The sequence below is a fragment of the Carcharodon carcharias genome, chromosome 1 (assembly GCF_017639515.1).
Source record: "Carcharodon carcharias isolate sCarCar2 chromosome 1, sCarCar2.pri, whole genome shotgun sequence".
NCBI classification, from domain to species: domain Eukaryota; kingdom Metazoa; phylum Chordata; class Chondrichthyes; order Lamniformes; family Lamnidae; genus Carcharodon; species Carcharodon carcharias.
In genome coordinates, this window is record NC_054467.1 from 103,816,679 (window position 1) to 103,841,126 (window position 24,448).

At 42.0% G+C, this 24,448-nt stretch overlaps 1 protein-coding gene across 5 annotated transcripts in view; it reads left to right on the forward strand.

The window, feature by feature from the left end:
• Window positions 1-24,448, forward strand: part of ptpn13 (protein tyrosine phosphatase non-receptor type 13) — a 270,908-nt gene that overhangs the window by 168,239 nt on the left and 78,221 nt on the right. For 4 of the 5 annotated variants that reach the window (XM_041196016.1, XM_041195983.1, XM_041196006.1 and 1 more), the window contains 6 exons: window positions 4,670-4,765; window positions 13,114-13,490; window positions 18,688-18,907; window positions 19,083-19,112; window positions 19,207-19,365; window positions 23,732-23,903. In XM_041196016.1, coding sequence (XP_041051950.1) covers window positions 4,670-4,765; window positions 13,114-13,490; window positions 18,688-18,907; window positions 19,083-19,112; window positions 19,207-19,365; window positions 23,732-23,903 — 1,054 coding nt within the window. The remainder of the gene's footprint in view (window positions 1-4,669; window positions 4,766-13,113; window positions 13,491-18,687; window positions 18,908-19,082; window positions 19,113-19,206; window positions 19,366-23,731; window positions 23,904-24,448) is intronic. The other variant, XM_041195993.1, reaches the window with a different exon arrangement.

The following is a 24,448-nucleotide window of genomic DNA, read 5'->3' on the forward strand; positions in this document are numbered from 1 at the left end:
CAGAAGTATATAATTTATAAACTGATGACCTGGAATTCACCTGGATACAAATGTCAGTGAAAGACATGTGAACAGAGTCAAAGTTTGACCATTTAATTTTATAATTGAAAGAATTACTCATTGCATTAAAGTAGGGTGCACGTTTTGTAGTGCTGTAATAAGTAGTTAGCAATATTAATCATTTTTACACAGTATTATCATAAGAGTAAGACAAAGGTTTGTCATTAAACCTGCTAACAAAGGTGGCGCTGTTGTTGTATTTTACTGAGGCCAAATTCCAACTCTCTTGACGCCGCCTCCTACCTCCCCATGGACTATGACCTGAACATAAGATGTTGTTTCCCAAACTCATTGAGTTCGTCTGCTCTGGAAATTTTTCTTGCCCACCTCATGACCTCTTAAATTCATAGCGCCCCTGCTACAATCCCCCACCCCTCAAGCTGTTCTTCTACTTCCTTCCCAAAATCCATAAATATAACTTTCCCATGGTTTCAACTTTTCTTGCCCCAGTGAACTTATTTCTTGTCTTTTTTGGCCTCTTGTCCAGTCTTTTCCACGACATCCACAACTCTTCTGACACCATCCATTATGTAAATAGTTACCAGTTTCCTGGCCCTAACTACCTCCTTTTCACCATGGGAGTTCCATTCCTCTAAAACTCTTCCCCCACCAGGACTGCCTAACAGCTCATTGCTTTGTCCTTAAACAGAGGCCCAACCAGTCCCCATCCTCCACCACCCTCCTCTGCCTAAATGAATTTATTCTTAGATTGCACAACTTATCCTTTGACTCTATTCGTTTCCTCCAAATGACAGAGTCCTATGGGATCCTGTATGGAACTTCACTAAGCCAGCTTTTTTGTAAAGCATTCTGTGCTTCCATCCTACTCCAACCCCCTTTCTCACTACTTTTTCCAGTACATTGACGATTGCGATGGTGATTGTTCATGCTATTGTCCTGAACCGGGAAATGCCATCAACTATTCCCTTATCTTTACATGATTCATCTGATTCTTTCATCCTCTTCCTTAATTTTGTTATCTCAATTTCCGGGCATAGGATGTCAGCCAATATCTACTAGAAGCCCACCAACTCCTGCATCTGCCTCAATTATAGTTCCTCATACCCATTTTCCTGTAAGCATTATAGCCCATTCTCCTAGTGTTTTCACCTCTGTTAGCTGTTCTGACATTGGCACCTTCCATACCAGTGCTTCTGATATGTCTTCTATTTCCTTAATGATGTGGACAAAGATTTCCCACACTTCTGCCCATGTGTCTTCCCCTCCCTCCCAGAACTACAATGGGGTTCCTCTCGTCCTTACCTTTTTACTTCACCAAACTCCATATTCAGTGGATTATCCTCAACCACCTCCAGCACAATGCTACCACAAAAACAGCTCTTCTCCTTGCCTCTCACCATTAAGGAGCTGTTCCCTCCACAACACAGTGCTCCACTCTTCCATCATCCAACACCAACTTCTCTTCCCATGATACCTTAACATGCAAGTGAAGGAGATACACCTACCTTTTTACCTGCTCCCTTCCCTCTGTGCAGGTGTCCAATTAGTTCTTCCAGGTGAAACATTGATTTACTTGTACCAGTTTCAATTTAGTATACTCTATTTGCTGAGTTCTGGTATGATAGCCAAGTGCTTATGGTACTGGGATTGTAACCCCAAGATCAAGAGTTCAAATCTCACCATGGCAAATTATAAAACAATGTAATTTCATCTGAATAGGAACAGATGGAAACGTGTTTGTACTCGAAAGAGTTACTCTATTTGCTGTGCACAACGTGGTCTCTTCTACATTGCAGAGAACAACTACACATTGGGTGATCGCTTTATTGAACACCTTCATTCAGTCTATGAGCATGTTGCTGAATTTCTAGTCATTTGCCTTTTTAATTCTGTGCCCACTTCCACTCTTACTCCTGTGCGTTGACCCCCTACATTGTTCCAATGCAGCTCGACACATCCTCATGGAATGTCACTTCATCTTTCAATTAAGCACTTTCCCAGCCCCCATCAGTCCTCTGCTCCAGTCCTAACAATACTTCCTCAGGGAGCTGCAGACCTGTAAATGATGAAGTAAAGGTGCAAAAAGCTGCAAAGAAAATGTCCATGTATCACATTCAAGCACCTGAAAGCATACCTCATAAAAATGCTGTCCACAGATGTTCGTTTTTATTTTATTTCCTAACAGAGATTTCATCCCGCCCTTGGATGAGGCTTGATGAAAAATGTAAAGGCTGCCTGGCTGACTTGCCTGTCCGCCGACTGTAAGGTTGGACGGGCCACAAAAATTCACAGATAATTGCACCATTATTGGGCTTAAATGCACGCAAAAGTCGGAAGCATGCCCACTGAGCAAAATATCGCGGTGCTTGCCCGACGTCATCTTGCACAATTTTACACCCGATCGGGTCAGGCACGCACCCACCCTCGGTCTGTAAAATTCTGCCCCTGGTGTCAGACCCAGTCACCAATCGTTAATTCTGACGTGACCAAACCAAGCAAAAACCATATTTCACTATCCTTAGCCAAAAGCAGCTGCTAATTCAAAATTATTCTGAAGGTTAAAGATCGCACTGGGTCAGCTTCCACATGTAGACTGATGGCACCCAGCCTTCTACATTGTTTACTATTTACCATTCAACTGTTTCTATGCTGCCAGATATTTTGTCTGATGGTCAAGCCTTCCACCACTGAAATCTTTCATGCTCTTGTCCTTATTCTACTCCCTTTCCTTCTTAAACTGCAAAATGTCTGAAATTCTAGCTCATTTATGCCCTGCAGTAACTCCTATTCATCTATCATCCACATTCTCACTAATACACATGATCTCGACATGTTGAATTTAAAAATCTTGTAAATATCCTCAAGGTGTTGCTCCATCCTTTGTCTGGAAGCTCCTCCAGCACAATAAGCCTATCGAAACACTCCTTCATTCTGATCCTGGCTTTCGCTCTTTGTCCCACTATTTGTTGCCTTGAATCTCCTTTCTAGAGTTCCCTTCCTAGAACTCCCTACCTATTTTCTTTTATTTTAAGTGTCCTTTCAAAATCCAGCTTTTCATTAAGCTTTCTGTCACCACTCCTAATATCTTCCTGGTTCAGCAGCCAATTCCATTTCTTATGCCCACCCCCCTGTGAAACACCATTGGACATTCCCCATGTTAAATATGCTATGCAAACTTAAATTGTGTCACTAATGCATTCCATCCTGTGCTGCAAGTAAAACTTCTATTTAAAGTGTCCCCATTTAAATATAGAAGAAAGTAGTTTTTTAAAAAATTCCCTTTAAATGTTAATGGTAATCTAAACAGAAAATATATGTCTCTAACATGCAACAATTTATTGGGTTTGCTCATCCAACATCCTTGTCTCATTCAGTCAGGTCACTTTTTATTTGAGTACTGTCGTCAAGGAGTGTGCATTCTCTGTTCTTTAAAAAAAGTGATTCATGGAAGGAAATGAATGGCTGTAATATAATGACTGGGTTCAAATGATGTTTAGAAATGCATCTAACTTTGTTCTTCTAAGTTAGAACAGGCCCAAAACATCTATAGCTTCAGAGTTCTGGAATGTATAAATGCTTATATTGATGACTGAATGTGCATGTTGTGTTTGAACTTGTGTGAATGATCCAAGACTATTAATAGCATTGCATTGTGTCATCTTATGTGGTGAGTTCCAGTAAGTTCCCAATCTCTAGTAGAAGGGAAGAAGAAATCCAAGTGTTACTGGGGCATATTAAAGCATCTAGTTTGAGGGCATAAGCCAGAGTAGGGCCACTATACAGTCCTTCCTGCCTGGATGAATGTTTCTGTCACCTTATTGCTACAAGAGATGGGAAATTGATTTAGCTAGAAAACATATGCCCAGTGTTGTGGAGTGTCTAAAAAACACCCAACACAGTCAGCTGTAGGTCGAAACGAGCAGCACTTTACGACCAGTATGCACATGGGGGAAACGCTCTCTCAGAATGCTCTAAGAAGGCAATTTGAAGTTACACAGCTTTTGTTGGTTATTTATACCATCTTTGGGATACGTCATCATTAAGTCACAATGTTCGTATCTTGTACGTCTCATCCATTACATCCCTAATTATAAATGAGTTTACAACACAAATTGCAGAGGAATTTATAAAACAATCACAGAATGATCTGACCTTTAGCACAAATGATGTCCACGGTTTATTCCAAAATATGAGCTTTGTTTACTATCATGGTGTTTCACCGCCACAGTCCTGAGTCATCTCCATATCTTAGCTTGGCCCTGAGGTCAAATGGTCAGTTTATTACAGTATAACTCATAGACCATGCATCAACTTGTTTTATACTGACTCATAGATCACACTCCTTAGCTTATCATGAACTGGCCCATAGGTTAGTCATCAACTTCCTGGCCTGGCTGAAAGGTAATATTCCCCAATATATCTATTTTGTTTTTTTTTTACTGAAACACTTTTAAAGCTTGGTCAAGACTGGGTGATTGAATGATGCATTCTGATATGCTCCTTTACCCAGTAAGATACAAGAACTTTCTCAGGGTGCTCTTCAGGCTAAGGTGTGTTACTGTGGGAGGATAATGGGAACACTAACATATCTCATCTTGAAGAGTACACACTTGTTCCTGTTGACTTTAATGTTCTTCTCCTTCTGCAGGAAATAGTGTCTGTTCTCAGACGGACATCTAAAGAGGTCACGCTGTTACTTTGCAGGCCTGAATCTGGTGTGTTACCAGACATTGATTCCTCTTTGGTGAGTTCCATTGTTAGAAATTCATGATTGTCCATTGCAGAATTGTTCATCCAAAACTATGCTGCCCATGTCCTATCCACTGTTTGGTCCCGCTCACCTATCATCCCTGTTCTCATTGACTTGCATTGCATCCTGGCCCTCAAACATCTCAAGTTTAAAATTAGATTGCCTTGTGGCTTCTCCTCTTCCTATTTTGCAACCTCCAAGCTCTACAACCCTGACCCCCTACCACATGTTGCATCCCTGCCCAGAGAACTGCATTCCTTTGCCTCTGACTTCTTGTACACCCAGCCTTTGTCTCACCATTGGTGGCTGTGCCTTTAGCTGTCTAGGTCCTAACTCTGGAATTCCTTCCCTACACCTCTGTGATTTTCTTCCTTTAAGGCCCAACTTAAAACCCAAATCTTAAACCAAGCTTTTAGTCATCCTTCCTAATATCTCATTCGGCTCAGCATCCATTTTTGACTGATTAAGCTTCTGTGATGCACTTTGGGAAGTTTTTCTATATTAGCATAGCTACGTTGATGTGGATTACTTTCAAAAATACTAGAAAACCCATAGATTGTAAAAAAAATTAAATTGTGGTAGGTCATAATGGTAAATTCAAAATTGGAAAATACTATGCCTAAGAATACATAGGCACATACCTCAAGCTTAAATTGCACTGTTGGCCATATTGGGGAAGGTCAAAAGATATGCATCCTTGTGTATTTGTCTGGAGGAGAACTAGAGCCTATTTCAGGTCCCCTCACCAGAATTGGTTGATCCTGAGGAAACTTGCAGTGACACTCTGAGTTCAGACTTAGGATTACCTGCACAACCAAGAAACATAGAAAATAGAAGCAGGAGTAGGTAATTCGGCCCCTTGAGCCTGCTCCACTGTTCATTATGATCATGGCTGATCCTCTATCTCACTGCCATACTCCCCCTCTCTCCCCATACAACTTGGTGCCTTTAGAATCTAGAAACCTATCTACTTCCTTCTTAAATATATTCAGTGACTTGGCCTCCACAGCCCTCTGTGGTAGGGAATTCCATAGGCTCACCACCCTCTTGAGGGAAGAAGTTTCTCCTCATCTCAGTCCTAAATGTCTTACCCTGTATCCTGAGATTGTGACCCCTTGTTCTAGACCCACCCCAGCCAGAGGAAACATCATCCCGGCATCCAGTCTGTCCATCCCTGTCAGAATTTTATACATTTCAATGAGATCTCCCCTCTTTCTTCTAAACTCCAGTGAATACAGGTCTAGTCAGTCCAGTCTCTCCTCATACGACAATCTGCCATTCCAGGATCAGTCTGGTGAACCTTCGCTGCACTCCCTCGATGGCAAGTATATCCTTTCTCAGATAAGGAGACCAAAACTGCACACACTACCCTAGGTGTACACAAGGCCCTATACAGCTGCAGTAAGACATCCTTGCTCCTGTACTCAAGGCCCCTTGCAATGAAGCCAACAGACCATTTGCCTTCCTAACTGCTTGCTGTACCTGCATGCTTGCTTTCAGTGACCGGTGTACAAGGACATCCAGGCCCCTTTTATATCAACATTTCGAATCTATCGCCATTTAAATAATAGTTTGACATTCTCTTTTTCCTACCAAAGTGGATAACTTTACACTTGACCACATTATACTGCATCTGCCATGTATTTGCCCACTCACTCAACATGTCTAAGTTGCCTTGAAGCCTCTTTACATCCTCCTCACCACTCACATTCCCACCTAGTTTTGTGTCGTCAGCAAACTTGGAAATGTTACATTTGATTTCCTCATCCAAATCATATATATATATATATTGTGAATAGCTGGGGCCCAAGCACTGATCCCTGTAGTACCATGCTAGTCACCGCCTGTCATTCTGAAAAAGACCCATTTGATAATCTACATCCCAGGATACTAAAGGACATGGCCATGGAAATAGTGGATGTTTCTTGTCTGATAACTGATTTTCAATCCATGCCAATATATTACCCCCAATCCTATGTGCTTTAATTTTACACATTAACCTCTTCAGTGGACTTGATCAAAAGCTTTCTGAAAATCCAAATATACCACATCCACTGGTTTTCCCTTATCTATTCTGCTAGTTACATCCTCAAAAAAACCCCAGTAGGTTTGTCAAATGTGATTTCCCTTTCATAAATCCATGTTGACTTTTGTCTAACCCTGTTGATATTTTCTAAGTATCCTATTATCCCATCTTTTATAATAGACACTAGCATTTTCCCTACCACTGATGTTAGGCTAACCAGTATGTAATTCACTGTTTTTTCCCTCCCCACTTTTTAAATTTGCCAGCCTCCAATCTACCAGGATTGTTCCAGAATCTACAGAATTTTGGAAGATGACAACCAATGCATCCACTATTTCCATGTCCATGTCCTTTAGAATCCTGGAATATAGATTATCAGGTCCTGGGAATTTATTGGCTTTCAGTCCTATTAATTTCTTTAGCACTGTTTTTTAAGTAATACTAATTTCTTCAATTCCTCCTTCTCACTAGACTCACGATTCCCTAGCATCTCTGGGAAGATATTTGTGTTTTCCTCCGTGCAGGCAGAACTAAAGTAGTTGTTTAATTGCTTTGCCATTTTCTTGTTCTCTATTATAAATTCTCCCATTTCAGACCTACATTTGTCTTCACCAATCCTTTTCTTTTTATATACTGGTAGAAACTTTTACAGATCTCTTATGTTCCTTGCAAGTTTATTCTCATACTCTATTTTCTTCCTCTTAATCAATCCCTTTGACCTCCTTTGCTGAATTCTGAATGGCTCCCAATCCTCAGGCTCGCTACTTTTTCTAACAACTTTATATGATTCTTCTTTGGATCTAACACCATCCTTAATTTCTTTTGTTAGCCATGGTTGGGCTACTTTTCCTGTTGTGTTTTTGCACCAGAAAGGAATATATAACTGTTGCAATGCATACATTCGTTCCTTAAACATTAGCCATTGCCTATCTATTGTCATTTTAATGAAGTTCTTGTCATGAAGTTCCCCAGTCTACCTTAGCCAACTCACACTTCATTTATTTGTAGTTTCCTTTTTTTAGATTTAGGACCCCTAGTTTTGGGTTGGACTACTTTACTTTTCACCCTAAAGAAGAATTCTATCATGTTATGGTCACTGTTCCCTAAAGGACCCCACACAACAAGATTATTAATTAACCCCTTCTCAATGCACAAAACCAGAAATAGGATAGCCTGTTCCCTCATTGGTTCCTCAACATACTGGTCTAAAAAACCATCTTGTACGCACACCAGGAATTCATCTGCTGTATTTTTATTGCTAACTTGGTTTGTCCAGTCTATGTGTAGATTAAAGTCACCTTTGTTACATGCATCTCTAATTTCCTGTTTAATACCATCCCCTGCCTTACCACTACTGTTTGGAGGCCTATAAACAACTCCCACTAATGTTTTCCACCCCTTGTTGCTTCTTCGCTCCACCCAGACTGATTCTACTTGTTTTCTGAGCCAATATCCTCTCTCAGTATTGCACTGATTTCATCCTTAACTAACAGTGCCACCCACCCCCTTTTCCTTTTTGCCTGTCCTTCCTAAATATCGGATGTCCTTGGATATTCAGTTCCTAGACTTGGTCACCTTGCAGCCATGCCTCCTTAATTGCAATCATGTCATACCCATTTATATCTATTTGCACTGTTAGAAGGGAATTCAAGAAGGGAAGTAACTTGCCTGAATGTGGGGCTCAGAGTAGCAGTAGTTCTCTTCCTGACCCCACATTAAAGGAACCCATCACTGCTGCTTCTGACCCTAACTCTCAATCTCCCTCAGACCTTAATTTCTCCAATGATTTCTCAATGGGAACCATTTAATTGGGGACTGTTGCTGCAATGCCAGCAGTGAATCAATCTTGCACTCCTGTTTAAACTATAAATATTTGTACCTTATAAATATGTCCCAACTTTCATGTTGGGTAAAAACAACATTTTGTTTAACAGTTTTTAATCCTCCTCCTTTGAGAGAAATATTTGGAGGAAAGGGAGAGCAATGTTACAGCATTATCCATCTCATATCTAAGTAAGTTACAAAAGAAAATTAGGCTTTCACAAGAATTGTTTAGCAACTTATTAGACTTATTGTTCCTTTTGGAAATCAATATAATATATAGGAAACTAACAGTATATTGATCCCACAACTATACATGTACCTGGAAAATAATTTTGCTATCAAACCCATAAGTATTTATTACTTTAAACTATCTTTTAGAAAGGGTATACCATCCAAATATCTTCAGTCTAATGATAAAAACCCAACTTATTAGGCCCTGCACTTGTTTCTGCATGCTTAATCATGCCTTTATAGCATTGAATCACTGCTAACCACAAAGCACTTCAAAAGGTTTTGCACTTCAAAAATGTTTTGGGCTTTATTTATACTGCAATTCTGAAGGCGTTACATTCAATTTAATGAGGAATAATAGTCCAGATAAGTTTAAATGGAAGCCCCTGTGCAGAACCTGGAATCGCTTTGTGACATTGTGCTTTACTGCTAAACACCAGCTTTTCATTGCTCCAACCTACAATTTGTTGAAATAATGGCATTTGGGTTGTGCTTGAGGAAGGATTCCATTTTTTTCTAAAACTGGTAAATGAACTGCTTTACTTGCGTGGGCACCTTGCACGACAGTGTTCACCTCAGCAATTCCATGTAATGTTCACTTAAAATAGAACAAGTATTTTTTCCCCTTTAGTCAAAAGTTAGAAACCATCAAAGTAATAAAAAATGTCAGAGTTAGAAAGGAAGAAAAATGGAGACATGCCAACAGAAGGGCGTGAGAAGCAGGAATAGACTGAAAGTATACCTCAAAACGGTCAGTCCAATTTGGATGCAACTTCCCTTCCCTTCCCTTCCCCGAGCCCCCTGTATCTATTTCTGGGGATAGGCCTTCAACCAGTATTCACTACCAGCTCAATGACTCCCACAGCTATCTCCACTACACTCCCCACACCCTGCTTCCTGTTCTACTCTATTCTACCAGTTTCTCTGTTTCCACCGCATCTACTCTAATGATGCAGCCCTCCATCCTAGAGGTTCTGATAGGTCTTCCTATTTCCCCAATGAAAGATTTGCCCCCAGCATGTTTGACAGGGTGCTCAGCCCGTCAGTCCCATTTCCTATGCAAATGCCCCCACCTCTCTTTCCCCCTCCCTGCCCCCTCTCAGAGCTACGATAGGGTTCCCCTTGTCCTCCCCTTTCACCCACCAGCTTCTTTATGCAACAGACCATTCTTCATTCCACCACATCCAACATGGTGCCACCAGCAAATACGTCTTCCCCTCCCCTTACAGCATTCCAAAGGGACCATACGCGACACCCTGATCCACTCCTCAATTACCCCAACATCCCCTGCCCTCCCATTCCCACAGCACCTTTCCACGCAAACGCAGGACCTCCTTGGCTTCTTGCTCTGTTCCAATGGAACTTAAGGAATGGCACCCCATCTTTTGATTAGGCACTTTACAGCCTCCTGGACTCAACACTGAGTTCAGCAATTTCGGACCGTTACCTCTGCCCTCGTTTTGTTTCCTTTTCTTTTCATGGGTGTTGGATTTACTCTAGTTTTTCTCTTTTTTTGCTTTTGGACAGCAGCTGTTCATCGTTCTGCCATTCACATCTCCTCATTTTTGTTTCTTTACTCATTCTATTGTCACTCCTATGACCATGCACCACCAATCTTTTTGTCATTTAATCTCTCCTGCCTTGCAGCCTATCACAGAGTTTCCCTTTTCTTTCTTTTTCTGATCCTCCCCCTTCCACTTACTTAAAACCTATAAAATCCCTAACTTTTCCCAGTTCCAATGTAAGGTCATTAACCTGAACCACTAACTCTCATTTCTGTCTCCACAGATGCTGCCTGACTTGTTGAGTATTTCCAGCATTTTCTGGTTTTATCTAGATTTCCAGCATCTGCAGTTTTTTTTCAATGCAAGTTTTCTGAGGAGAAACTGGAGTTCCAGCTAAACCAGCAGGGCTGTTTCTGTATTAAGTTTCGGCATGCAGTCAGTTTTCTGCACGAATGGTAGAATGGGAGGAGTATTTTTTTCTTTGAATGTATGGGATCCTAGGCCCTGACATTTACAGGAAGTTGGGAAAAGTGTGCAATATCACAGACAAAATCCAGCAAGGCTGAGGACACAGAGGTTCTGTCAGATTTAAGGGGAGAACCTAGTTATTATTTCATTGTTCATTTCCCACCCAGCAATTGGCCAAATTGACATGCTGCTGGGCTGGAGGCCACAACCAGGGTCCCTTGTGGGGTCAGTCCCTGGCAGTGGAGAGAGGTAGGGAATGAGAGATCAGAGCTTGGTAGGGGAGACGGGAGCAGCAATTGGGAAGGAGGGAGCGAGATATTGGGGTTGATGGGGGTGGGGAGAAAGGCAAAGAAAATGGTAATTGGGAACTAGAGATTGAGGCTGGAGGGGATGGGGGAGGCCGGTGACCATGGCAATGGAAAAAGAGAGGCCGTGATTGGCAAAGGTTTGCCTAAGTATCTGGATGGGTCACTTTTGCTCCTCCTGGTCTACAAGCAGTGCTGTAAAAGGCATGCACCTTCTTTTGGAGGCAACTCCCGTCTCCCTTTTATGGCCTGGTAACCTGGGCCATGAGAAAACCGAGGAACAGTCTGTTCTGATGAAAGCTCATCTCAACCTGAAACATTGACCTGAATCTTCCAAGCAGCAGCATTGCTGCACACATTGCCACCACTTGCGAAGATTTTCCTGTCCTGACACTACTGCGCATTTCTTCTGAAATCTTCCAATCCCTGTTGTCAAAGAATTGCACAGTGCAGCATCCCCTGGGGACGGAGTAGAGTTGGGAGAAGAGGGCATACCTCTTTTTACAAGATTAGCTGCTGTTTTCTGTTAAGTATTTAAAGGCCCAGCCTTTTAATGAATGTTAGCGAATAGGTGGGTAGGGGCTGAATGGGTAATTGGGTGATTTGAAGCATAGTCAGTTGATGGGGAGATGGGTTTTTAAGGGGAGGTAGTTGGGTGGTCAGGGTCACATCGGAGGTTAGCCTGGTTGGGTTGGGGTTAGTCGGGCTGGTGGGGGAAATCAGGAGGCAGTCAGATGGTAGGGGTGTAGCCATGTTAATAGGTAATTGAGCTAGATTTTGGGTAGTAGTCAGGTCAGGTTGGTAGGAAGTCAAATCAGTGGGGTAATTGGGTCAGGGTGGTGGCTGGGGAGGTAGTCAGATGGTCAGAGGGGATAGCCAGATCCGGTCAGAAAGTAGTCGGGGAGGGGGGTGGGTAGTCAAGTTGAGGGTATGTAGTTGGGTCGGGGGTGAGTAGCCAGGTCAAGCTTGGGGGGGTAGTCAGGTTGAGTCATCGGATTGGGGTTGCAGTCAAGTCGGGGCTGGTTGTGTTGGGTCAGGTGGGTGGTCAGGTCCTGGAGAGTCAACGGTTGGGTTGGGGGATATTTGGTTCAGAATTGTAATCAGGAGAGATCAGGGATAGTTAGGTCAGGTCGGGGGGGGTTCTTGGATTGGGTTGTGGAGTAGTCAGGTAGGGATGAGTGGTCTAGTCGGGTTGGGGAGGATAGTTGGGGGGCCGGGTGGTAGTTGGGTCCAGTTGGAGGTAGGGTGGGTTAGTATGACCTAGTTGGGGGATTGTAGAGTCTGGTGAGGATTCTTAATTGGATGACTGGGGAAGGTAGTTAGGGCTGCTCAGGGGGTAGTCCGTTGGCCGGGGAGATGATTGAAGGGTCGTTATCCGATTGAGTTACCCAGCTTTTAAACTTTGTTGCATTTCCTGGGTAACTATCAAGATAAGCTGTGTATCTCCGTCTAAGTCTTCAACTCTAGCTCAGAGTCAAAGACTTCTGCGCAGGGTCCCAGGCAGCAGGTAAGTTGTCCATTGGAAATTCAGATTTCTAGGGCAATTTCCATGTAAGTCCTACAGGGTGCTGATGGCACTTTCCATTTTCTGTCCAGTCTCCGGAGAAACTCTGTTTCTCTCCACAGACACTGCCTGATCCGCTGAGCGGTTCCAGCATTTTTTGTTTTTTTTTTCAGATTTCCAGCATCCTCATTCTTATGTTTTTGTTTAGTCAGTATTCTCTCTTCATTGTTCTCCATAGTAGCCTCCTCAAAAAAGATTTAACGCATGTTGTTAAGGAGCTTTCTGTACAATTGTATCCATGAAGCATTTGGAACTTTAAGAAAATAATTTTCTGCTGTAGATGTACCTTAAATATAATTATGTTGAAAATTAACAAGAAAATGCAATCCCTTAAAAACAAAGCTTCAGATTGTGCTTGAATTGGAAAATGTTTTTGAAAGTGTAGACATGTAATTTGACTAGGTCTTTGATTGTTGCAGAATGTAAATGATTCCCAGACATATGGGACTAAATTACAGAAACAGTGCTTGGACAGCTCACTGATATCTGGACAGATGAATAACAGTACTGCGGATGAAGGTGAAGTAGAAATTGAAAATGAATTTCAAAATCCAAGGCTGAAGTCTCCTTCTCGAAGGAATAGCTATAGTGACAGCTCAGATTGTGATGATTTTGATAAGCTTTCCATGTTAAAAGATGATGTGAGTCACAACAAAATGATCGCCGTTTGTCAAATATCCGGGACTTCGATATCTTTCTCCAGCAACCAATATGAACTGCCATGCAACCAGGGAGGAACCGTCCAACCTATTTACTTCTCTCCACCAGAATCTTCTAAACATGAGCTAATTAACAGGTTGGTTTTGAAACATACCATTCAGCATTTTATCTCCTTCCAACATTCTTTGTTTCATTTTGATTAAATGATCAGAGTATATGATCAAATGAAAAGCATCAGGAGTTTAACATTTCTGTGGTGTAATGGCCAAAAATCCTTGCAAGAACAGAAATAACAACTTGTATTTATATAGCACCTTTAATGTAGTAAGAAGACCCACAGACACACTATGGGAGCATTCTAAAAGAAAAATTGATAACCGAGCCATATAAGGAGATATTAGCACGCATGACCAAGCGCTTGGTCTAAAAGGTGATTTTTAAGGTGTGCCTTTTAGGAGGAAAGTGAGGTCGAGAGACAGAGAGGCTTAGGTAGGCAATACCGAAACCTGGGGCCTTTTCAGCTGAAGGCATGAACTCTAGTGGTGGAGCACTTAAAATTGGGGGCGTTTAAGAAGCCAGAATTGGAGGATTTTTAAAATTTTTTCATGGGATGTGAGTGTTGTTGGCAAGGTCAGCATTTGTTGCTCATCCCTAATTGCCCTTGATTAGGTGGCACCACCTTCTTGAACTATTGCAGTCCATCAAGCGTAGGTACACCTACAGTGCTGGTAAGAAGGATGTCCTGGGTTTTTGACCCAGTGACAGTGAAGGAATGGCAATATTGTTCCAAGTCAGGGTGATGTGTGGCTTGTTGGGGAACTTGCAGGTGGTAGTGTTCCCTTGCATCTGCTGCCTTTGTCTTCCTAGTTGGTATAGTCCACTGGTTTGGAAGGTACTCTTGAAGGGGCTTGGCAACATGTAGTGAATCTTGTTTTTGGTACACATTGCTGCCACTGTCTGCCAGTGATGGAGGGAGTGAATGTTTAAAGGTGGTGGATGGGGTGCTGATCAAGTGGGCTTCTTTGTCCTGGATAGAATTGAGCTTCTTGAGTGTTGTTGGAGCTGCACTCATCCAAGCCAGTGGAGAGTATCCATTACACTCCTGATTTCTACCTTGTAGATGGTGGACAGGCTTTGGGGAGTCAAGCGGTGAGTTATTTGACATAGAATTCCCATCCTCCCACCTGCTCTTGTAGCCACAATATTTATAAGGCTGGCCCAGTTCAGGTTCTGGTCAATGGCTACCCGAAGCATGTTGAAGTTGGGAGATTCATCAATGATAATATTATTGAACATCAAGGAGAGATGGTTAGATTCTCTCTTGTTGGAGGTGATCATTGCCTGGCACTTGTGTAGCTCAGATGTTACTTTTCAACCCAAGCCTGAATGTTAGATCTTGCAACAGTAATCACTGACTACTTCAGAATCTGAGGAGTTGTGAATGGTGCTGAATGTTAAACTCATCAGTGAACAGCTGGAACTTTACAGCCCCATTGCGGCGAGCCATCCTAAAATCCATTGACTTCGCAGGACCGTAAAATTCGGCTGGCTTAAAATTCCACCCACCATTCCCACTTCTGACCTTATGATGGAGGGAAGTCATTGATGAAGCAACCAAAGATGATTAGGCTTAGGGTGCTATCCTGAGGAGTTCCTGTAGCAATGGCCTGGGGCTGAGATGATTGACCTCTAACAATCACACCAATCTTCCTTTCGGTATGACTCCAACCAGTAGGAAGTTTGCCCCTGTGATTACCATTACATACAAACATAGAAATAGGCCATTCGGCCCCCTCAAACCTACTCCGCCATTCAATAAGATCATCGCTAATCTGTTTGTGTTTCAAATTCCACATTCCCATCTACCCCCGATAACTTTTGATTTCATTGCCTAACCAGAATCTATCTACAACAAAAACAGAATTACCTGGAAAAACTCAGGTCTGGCAGCATCAGCGGAGAAGAAAAGAGTTGACGTTTCGAGTCCTCATGACCCTTGTGCTGCCAGACCTGCTGAGTTTTTCCAGGTAATTCTGTTTTTGTTTTGGATTTCCAGCATCCGCAGTTTTTTTGTTTTTATCAGAATCTATCTACCTCTGTCTTAAAAATATTCAATGACCCCGCCTTCACTGCCTTCTGAGGCAGAGTTCCAAAGTCGCACAATCCTCAGAGAAAAATTTCTCCTCATTTTTGTCCTAAAAGGGTGACCCCTAATTTTAATATATTGCCCCCCCCCCTACTTCTGGATTCACCCACAAGGGGAAACAGCCTTTCCACGTCCACCTTGTTGAGGCTGTTCAGGATCTTATATGCTTCAATCAAGTCACTCCTCACTCTTTTAAACTCCAGTGGAAAAAAGCCCAGTTTATTCAATCTTTCCTCATAGGACAACGCACTCATTCCAGGTATCAATCTAGTAAACCTCATCTGAACTGCCTCCAACGCATTTACATCCTTCCTTAAGTAAGGAGATCAAAACAGCATGCAGTGTTCAAGATGTGGTCTTACCAATGCTTGTATAACTGAAGCATAACATCCCTCCCTTTATGTTCAATTCCTTTCGTAATAAAGGATAGCATTCCGTTAGCCTTCTTAATTACTTGCTGTCCCTGTATACTAATTTTTTGTGGCTCATGCACCAGATTACCTAGATCCCCCTGCACCTCGGAATTCTGCAGCCATTCTCTGTTTAGTTTTGCTCGGAATCCTTGATGCCACGCTTGGTCAGATGCTGCCTTGATGTCAAAGGCAGTCATTCTCACCTCATTTCTTGAATTCAGTTCTGCTGCCTGTGTTTGGACCAAGGCTATACTGAGGTCTGAAGCCAAATGATCCTGGTGGAACCCAAGCTGAACGTCATTGAGGAGGTTATTGCTGTGTAAGTGCCACTTGATAGCACTGTCAACAATACCTTCCATTACTTTACTGATGATTGAGAGTAGATTCATGGAGTGATAATTGGTTAGTTGGATTTGTCCTGCTTTTTGGCTTCAGGACTTAACTGGGCAATTTTCTACTCTCTTGGGGAGATGCCATCGTTGTAGCTATACTGGAACAGCATGGCTAGGGGTGCAACTAGTTCTGGAGCACAAGTCTCCAGTACTATTGCCGGAATGTTGTCAGGGCCCATAGTCTTAGCGGTATCCAAATCCTTCAGCTGTTTTTTGATTTCATTTGGAGTGAATCGAATTGGCTGAAAATTGGTATCTGTGATGCTGGGGACGTTGGGATATCTGTGATACTGGGGACGTTGGGGAGAGGCCAAGATGGATCATTCAGTTGACACTTCTGGCTAAAGATGGTTGCAAATGCTTCAGCCCTGTGCTTTGCACTGACATGCTGGCTCCCCCATCATTGAGAATGGGGATATTTGTGGAGCCTTCTCCTCCCATTACTTGTCCACCGCCATTCACAACTTGATGTGGCAGTGGTTTGATCTGATCCGTTGATTGTGGGATCACTTGGCTCTCTCTATCGCATATATCTCAGAGGGTTGTAGAACTGAAGGCAATTAGAGATTTGGAGGGATGAAGCCATGGAGTTGTGCCAGTTTGAGTTTGCCACTTCATACCACCCATGCTTGTATCTTTTCCCTGTACGATTGCAAGTTGTCTCGAGTTCTTTTGAGCTTTTGATATGGCACCATGCTTACAAGAGTTCAAACCACATACACTTATCTATCTTGATAACTTTGCAGCCAGCAGAGTGATGAATACTTTTCATTTGTTTTGGATTGAACCTTTGGTCTTGATGAAGGGAAAAGGGTTTGGAATTTTTTGTCATAATTTCAGCAGGAGACCTACAGAACCCTCAGTAAAGTGGCCTAAAACAATCATTTGCAAGTATTTCTCTTAAGTTTCTGCCAGTTTCTCATTGATATTACAGCAGGAGATTGAGAGCATCCACATTGAATTTTAGCGTAGTATTCTTTAACCACCTGATTCATCCAATCTGTCTGTTTTGTATAGGCTCTTTGATTTGTTTGAAAACCTCCTGGGTCATTAACAATTTAAGTGTGAAACTAATTTTACTTTGTGTAATATTGTTTTTTTTCTCCAGTATCCATTCATTTAAACTACAAACAAGCCTACCCTTTCCAAAATACAATCTTACAGTTTTGTTTTTCACTCCATTGGCAAATGTACTTGCACTCCTTAAATGAAGCAAATTATGTAGGCAAATGCACCAGTCAAACCTCTTTGCTAATTAGGATGAATGAGGAAATAATCTGTTCTTGGTGGTGTTAATGTTTACTGATGAAAGAAAATGGCCCAGGGCACTGGGAGAACATCCTTCACTGGATCTTTTATATCCACCACAACAAATGGATGGGATCTCCAGGTAGACATCTCAGCTAAACGATGGCAGCTTCGGCATTGCAATGTTTCCTCTCTACTGCACTGAAGTTTAAGCCTAGATTATGTGCCTAGATCTTGAAGCAAGGTTTGAGCCAAAACCTTCCAAGTCAAGTCTTTCAGATGAAATCATTAGCAGAGGTCCCATCTGCCATCTCAGTTGGACATAAAAGACTCTATAGCAGGATTTTAAGAAAAGCAAGGAAGTTCTATTAGTGACTTAGCCAGCTTTTACCCATCAACCCATATCAGAATGCGTCACTGTTTATCTAATTGCAATTTCTGGGGTCTTGTGCAAGTTGGCTGCCATGTTTTTCTACATTATTGCAGTGAAAGCACTTCAATCATACTTAATTGGAGCACTCTGGGGGCATCCTGAAGATTGTTAAAGGTGTTATATAAATGGAAAATCCATTTCTTTTTAAGTAAAAAATAGTATTGTCACAGTAAATTCCATGCTGTACCTGTGTTGAAAGTGATAAAAGACAAAGGTGATAAAGGAAGAGGGACATTCATATTTACTAACACATAGGTGCACACAATTCAGGTACAATTTGCAAATGGAAGGGGCTACACAGTATACTGGAGCTAATTTTATTCTTTAGTTCTCATTTTTATACAAGGCTTTGTTATCTATTGGGTAGAAATTATTGTCAGTCATTTTACTGCAACAACAAAGGTGTTATTTGGTGATGGAAAGGATATGGGATCAGGCAATATGAGCACTTAATGAATTCATGCTTCCATTACATCATTGGAAGGTTGAATTTAGTACTAATTTATTGAATGTTCAGATTGCCAATGGTAATTTCTACATATCTGTCACTTCAAAAAAATCAAATTTAATCTAAGTAATTTGAAAAAGCAAATCATAACGTGAAACAATACACCTTTTACTGAAGAAAGTTAATTTGTGATTTAGGTTATTAACATAGACTTGCCCTGTTTAAGTTGTTTTTAATCCTACTTGTATCTTAGAAAGCCACCTTCACCAGTGCTTCTAAACCTTATGTCGCATCAAGGCTTCGGACTTGAAACTGAGGTTCCCTCTCCTACTCCGGTAGATGAAAAGTGCATTAGTTCCAGTTCAAGATCTGAAATAGAATCTTCAGCCTCTTCAAACATTATAACCACTTCAGCACCACATCAGGACAGCGAGCACCTTGAAGAGGAGGAGGAAGAAGATGAATTACAGCCAGTAAATATTAATGATAGGTTACTTGCTGCATTTTTTAGGCATAACAATCATTTTGAAGTAATCACTACAATGGATTTAATTTAATTTGTGATTGATTTATCAATTACCACCTTGTTGTTTGAACAGACAATGAAAACCCACTACACTTAAAATTTGCTTACTCGTTTAATTTCAGACCCTTTTACGTGCAAGATGGGTTAATCCAGTGAGAATTCTTTTATATAATACACAGGTAGATTTTTTTCTGTGTCAATGTCTGCTCCTTGCTCTAAAATTATCACCAATTCCCTTTGCAATAGGAAGTGGAGTTGCATATTACTTTGAAGAAATCAGAAAAGGGGAGTTTGGGATTTACTGTCACAAAAGGGGATGCTAACATTGGTTGCTACATACATGACATCATCCAGGACCCAGCAAAAAGTGATGGAAGATTAAGACCTGGTGACAGATTGATAATGGTAAGTCCAACTAGAACAGAAGTAATTATCCTAAATGTGTCTTGATACTGCAAACCTGAAATAAAAACAGATAATACTGGAAATATTTAGCAGATTGGGCAGTATCTGTGGAGTCAGAAACAGTTAACGTTTTAGGTCCATGACCTTTCATCAAAGTACAGCATGGTGTACCTCAACATCCAGAAGACTTCGCACATGGCGTTACTTGTTGAAATCAAAACTGTAATCATGGAATTGGATAAGAAATTGAACAAAGAGTAAAAAAGGCTTATTGATAAAAGTTAAGTAAAATCATGTCAGCGTGGGGACATTTTGAGTTTGGGAACCTGGGATCTGTGACAAGACTATTTCTAATTGACTTGGATTCAGAATCAGAATGCAAATCAGTAAAATTTGCAGATGATAGCAAAGGGGAGGGGCTGGGGAATCAAAGAAAGCAGCATGGAAATTAAAGAGACAGAACATAAATGTAGGTAGAACAATGGCTGATGAACAAGTTGTTTCATATAGGAGAGAAAAGTGAGAGACACATCTACTGCCTGAATGTTGTTGAAATGGCTCAGGAAAGCATTTGAAAGTGCCAGAGGAGTCTTAATAGATTCAGTTCTCAACTAGTATAACCATTGCAGAGCAGCAATCAACGCAGCCAATAGCATATTGAACTGCACAGCCAAATCAGTGGAATATATCACAAAGTCCTGACTAATCTGTACAGTTTTCTAGTCAACCAGCACCTTGAGTGCTCAGTTTCGTCATTGAGATATAAATGAGACATTCAAGTCCTCAAGGAAGTACAGAGAAGAGCCATGAGGCTGATTCCCGGTATCAGAGGTCAGTTTATTAGAAAAGACCGGGGAAACCTGGGCTTTTCAGCTTCTAAAGGATGTGTCTGACAGTTGGCCTTATAGACTTATGTAAGTTAGGTAAGGAAATTGTGAAAAGTAATCCTGGAATGTACTTTAAACTGTGACACATGTGAATGCAAATTCAAAAGTAGTAAAAAAGCGACCTTGTTGAAACATATAGGGAAGAATCTTCGGCTCGCCGAGGCACAAAATGACACGGGGTGATGTCGGGCATGTGCCCCGACGTCACCTCACATCATTTAGATTTTCAGTTCGTTGGGCACGCAGCTGACTTGGCTGTGAGCCCTCTGAACTGTCAAAGACCAATTAAGGCCATTTAACTAACAATTAAAATAACTAACAGAGCTGCCTGTCCAACCTTAAGGCTGAAGGGCAGGTGAAGAGCCCAGGTGGCCTACGCACTTTTTATGTAACCTCATCCACAGGCAGGATGAGGTTTCATGAATGATAAATTTTCTCAAAAATTTTTGTTGAGATTAATGCACATGTCCCAGCCCAGTGACAGTTTCACATGAGAGGATGTGTCATATAATTTTTTTCAACACTTCATTGAACTATTAAAACTTAAAACTAATCTCCCTGAGGCACCTCTGTGCCTCAGGGAGATTTCTGCGCTCTTTCTAGTGCATGTGTGAAAGAGCACACTCCCCGACTCAGGGACCCTCCCCCACAGGGAGCGCTAAGCGCTTCCGGGTGCACGTCACGCTGGGCAGGCCTTAAATAGCCTTCCACGTAAAATGGCGGTGCGGACCGGATTGGGGCACCGATTGGGTCAGCGCCTGCACCTCCCCCCACCCCCCCCAATGGAGGGAAAATGCTACCCATAAGAGGGTAGATGCTGAGAGATTGTTTCCCCTTGTAGGAGAGCCTAGGACCAGAGGTCATAATCTCAAAGTAAGGCGGTGCCCATTTAAAACAGAAAAGGAGGAATTTCTTCTCTGAGGATAGTCAGTCTGTGGAATTCTTTACCACGGAGGGCTGTGGAGGCTGGGTCGTTAAGCATATTCAAGGCTGAGATAGACAGATTTTTAATTAGTAAGGGAATCAAGGATTATGGAATAAAGGCAGGAAAGTAGAGTTGAGGATTATCAGATCAACCATGATCTCATCGAGTGGCAGAGCAGAGTCAATGGGCCGCATGGCCTACTTCTGCTCCTCCGTCTTATGGTCTCAAAAGCATAAATGACTAGCATAAGGGAGCACTTGGAATAAATTCCAAGTAAAGCAGTGAAGAAGAAAACCTGTGAATGATTTACAGTGATGAAGTGGAGAGCTCAGAGTTTTTCTAGATAGATGAACTAAAATGTGTCAAATGGCCTCTCAATGCGTAATTATCTTGTATAAAAATAAAGCGCAGGTTTTGTAACATCTATGGAGAGAGTAACAGAGTTAATGGTTCACATCCAATATGACTCTTCCTCAGATACTGAAAATATTGGACCTGAAACGTGGGCAGAATCGTCCTAGATTTGCACAAAGTGTGGTAACGGGCAGGAAAAACAACGCTTTACCCACCAGCTGCAATGGTGGCTTTTCACGCTATATCGTCCCAAACCAGCCGCATTAATTATTCATTCCCCGGATACATACCATTTCCATGGCGGATAGGCTCCGATTTGCCAGCCACACCATCACTTGGCTGCCTTATCATGCCAGGCACAACATTTAAAGTACAGCCGCACTCAGTGCTTTCAGCCCAGGACTGCTGCAAAGAAGACATAGCCCCGAAAGGCAAAAAGACTGCAGCCCTCGAGTGCCTTTTGGATGCTGTGGAGGCCCGTTGTGATGTCCTCTACCCCCGCTCTGGTCACAGGAGGGGCAACTACATTACCACTCCGGCTTGGTAGTCGATGGCAGTGGTGCTCAGTGCTAATGCTACTCAGAAGAGGTTGGCCATCCAATGCAGATAGGGGATGAACGATCTCACCCATGCAGCCAGGTTATGGCAACTATCTCACCACTCTAAATTTACACACTCAAACCCATTACATATTCATTGACATCTCACTCAATACCAACTCAAGGGACATCACCATCCATTCTCATACACATGCCCTCACATGTGCATCTGACCTCATCTCCTCTGGAGACTGCCTCCTCAGCCCTCACCATCCTGAGGCCATTGCACAGATCAACATGTGCCCCCATACACACCCTAGGATACCCTCTTTTCGCAGTACAGCCCTTGTCCTGCAGCCTCTTTCCTTGCCTAGGGCCACTTCTCCCCCTTCCCCAAGCAAGCCCTAGCCCTGCAGCCATTGAAAAGCCTCCCACATATGCCTGACCTGGTAGTTAGACACCTGCCCGTGAGCCTCTCTAAAAGTGGCGTGGTGCTGTTTGTGAAGCCTGGCGCTGATGACTGTGAGTGCTGACCAAAGCAAGGTACGGAAACAAACCTTGAAGTCTGGAACGAAGTGCAGCCCACCATGTGCACACCTTATATATGCTGTTGTTAAACCTGTCGGTGTGTTTTCCCACCGACGTCCAACGTGAGCGGACAATCCAGCAGGGGGTATGAGTCTGACGGGCTGGCCTTATAATGAGAAGCTGGTGTATTACAATGAGGTTCCTGACATCCGATAGCGGGGAACGTGGCCTGCCATCAATGGGCTGAGCCGACGAATGCGAACTGGTTTCACAACATCGTGTGGCCAGTTTTTGGTCTTATCATGTTGTCTGCTCATGCCACCGAACGCGCCCGACGCCAGCGGACACGGAAAATCCCGGCCATTAACTCTGTTATAGTCTCCACGGATGCTGCCAGGCCTGCTGAGTTTTTCCAGTACTTTTTTCTTCATTTCAGATCTCCAGCATCCACCGCATTTTGCTTTTGTTTTATGTAATTATCTTGTGACCTGGTAAAACAAGTCTCAATAGTTAAGTGACTAGTCCATCATCTCCTCTCATCCCAGTTAACTTTTTTCTCTGCAGTATAGTGACTGAGCTACCAGTGTTGTGTTATGGCTTGGATCCAAGTGTTCAATTGTTTTATTTTTCATGTACTTTAAAAATGTAAAATAAGAAATGTCCAATTTCCAAATCCCTCACCCAGTTTATAGCAGAGTTCCTATAAATGGTTAAAACCTAAATGATTAGTGTGCTAATTCTTGGAAATCCTACCTGTAATGAGACATGGTAGCTTCAACTATTTTGCCAGAGCAAGTGTATACTGGTGGTCCTTTTAAAATGCAACAAATGCTTCCTAAACAAAATTAATAGACATTTTTATAGAGGTTTGATGTGCTGATAATATAAAGTATCTCTGAACCAATTACAGTTTAATAATTATTTGGTATAGTATTTCATATCCTCAGTTGAATAACCAATAGAATCAGATTGCAAAGTTGGCTTCATATGAACAAAACCTTTTAGACAAAACAAGTCCAAGCATAAGCAGAGATACAATAAGCATGCGAATGGGAGTCTAGTTGGATGACTCATTTATTTGGAAGGTGTACTTTACATAACAGCTTTAGCTCTTTTGCCACTGCTTGTCGTAGGTGAATGGTGTTGACATCACCAGCATGAGCCATGCAGAAGCAGTGGATTTTCTTCGATCTATCCCAGATACAGTCACTTTGGTAATTGGACGGATCCTGGAAATACCAGAGTTTCCAGTAAAACCGCATATGCTCCCAGATATCACAATGATGTGCCACAAGCATGAACTAGGTAAAGCTTTTTAAACCATTCTGCTTGTTGTGTTTGTGATAATAGGTAAAGGTTTGAACAATGTATATTGTGTGTAAATTTAACTGAGATACTGTCATTGTTACTGGGACTTCTGTCCTTTCTGTGTCTCACGCTTGTCTCTCACACTATAGATTGTACCTGGAATTGAGCCTGTCATAGGGAGTGTGTATAGTTAACCCCTCATAAACTGTTTTGTAATTTAGAGTAGTGCTATAAACTTGGCTGTCTAGAATACTGTTGATTAAACATAATACTACTTAAAAAAAATGCATGTGTTAAAATAATAATAGTAAAGTGACTAAACAAACTTTATTTAGATGAAAATGAGAGACCTGTTATGTGGGAGTTTTGTTATAGGTTCTCCTGTTACAATTGTTTTGGAATCAAAATTAAAACTCTAGTAATTATGGTTTTATTTAGTGTGTAATGTACCTTTAGGAATAGCCTTGTGATGTAAGATCACATGATCTGTGTAAACCAACGTGAGAATAGGCAGGCTACCTCTGCAGGCAGATTAGAGTTGG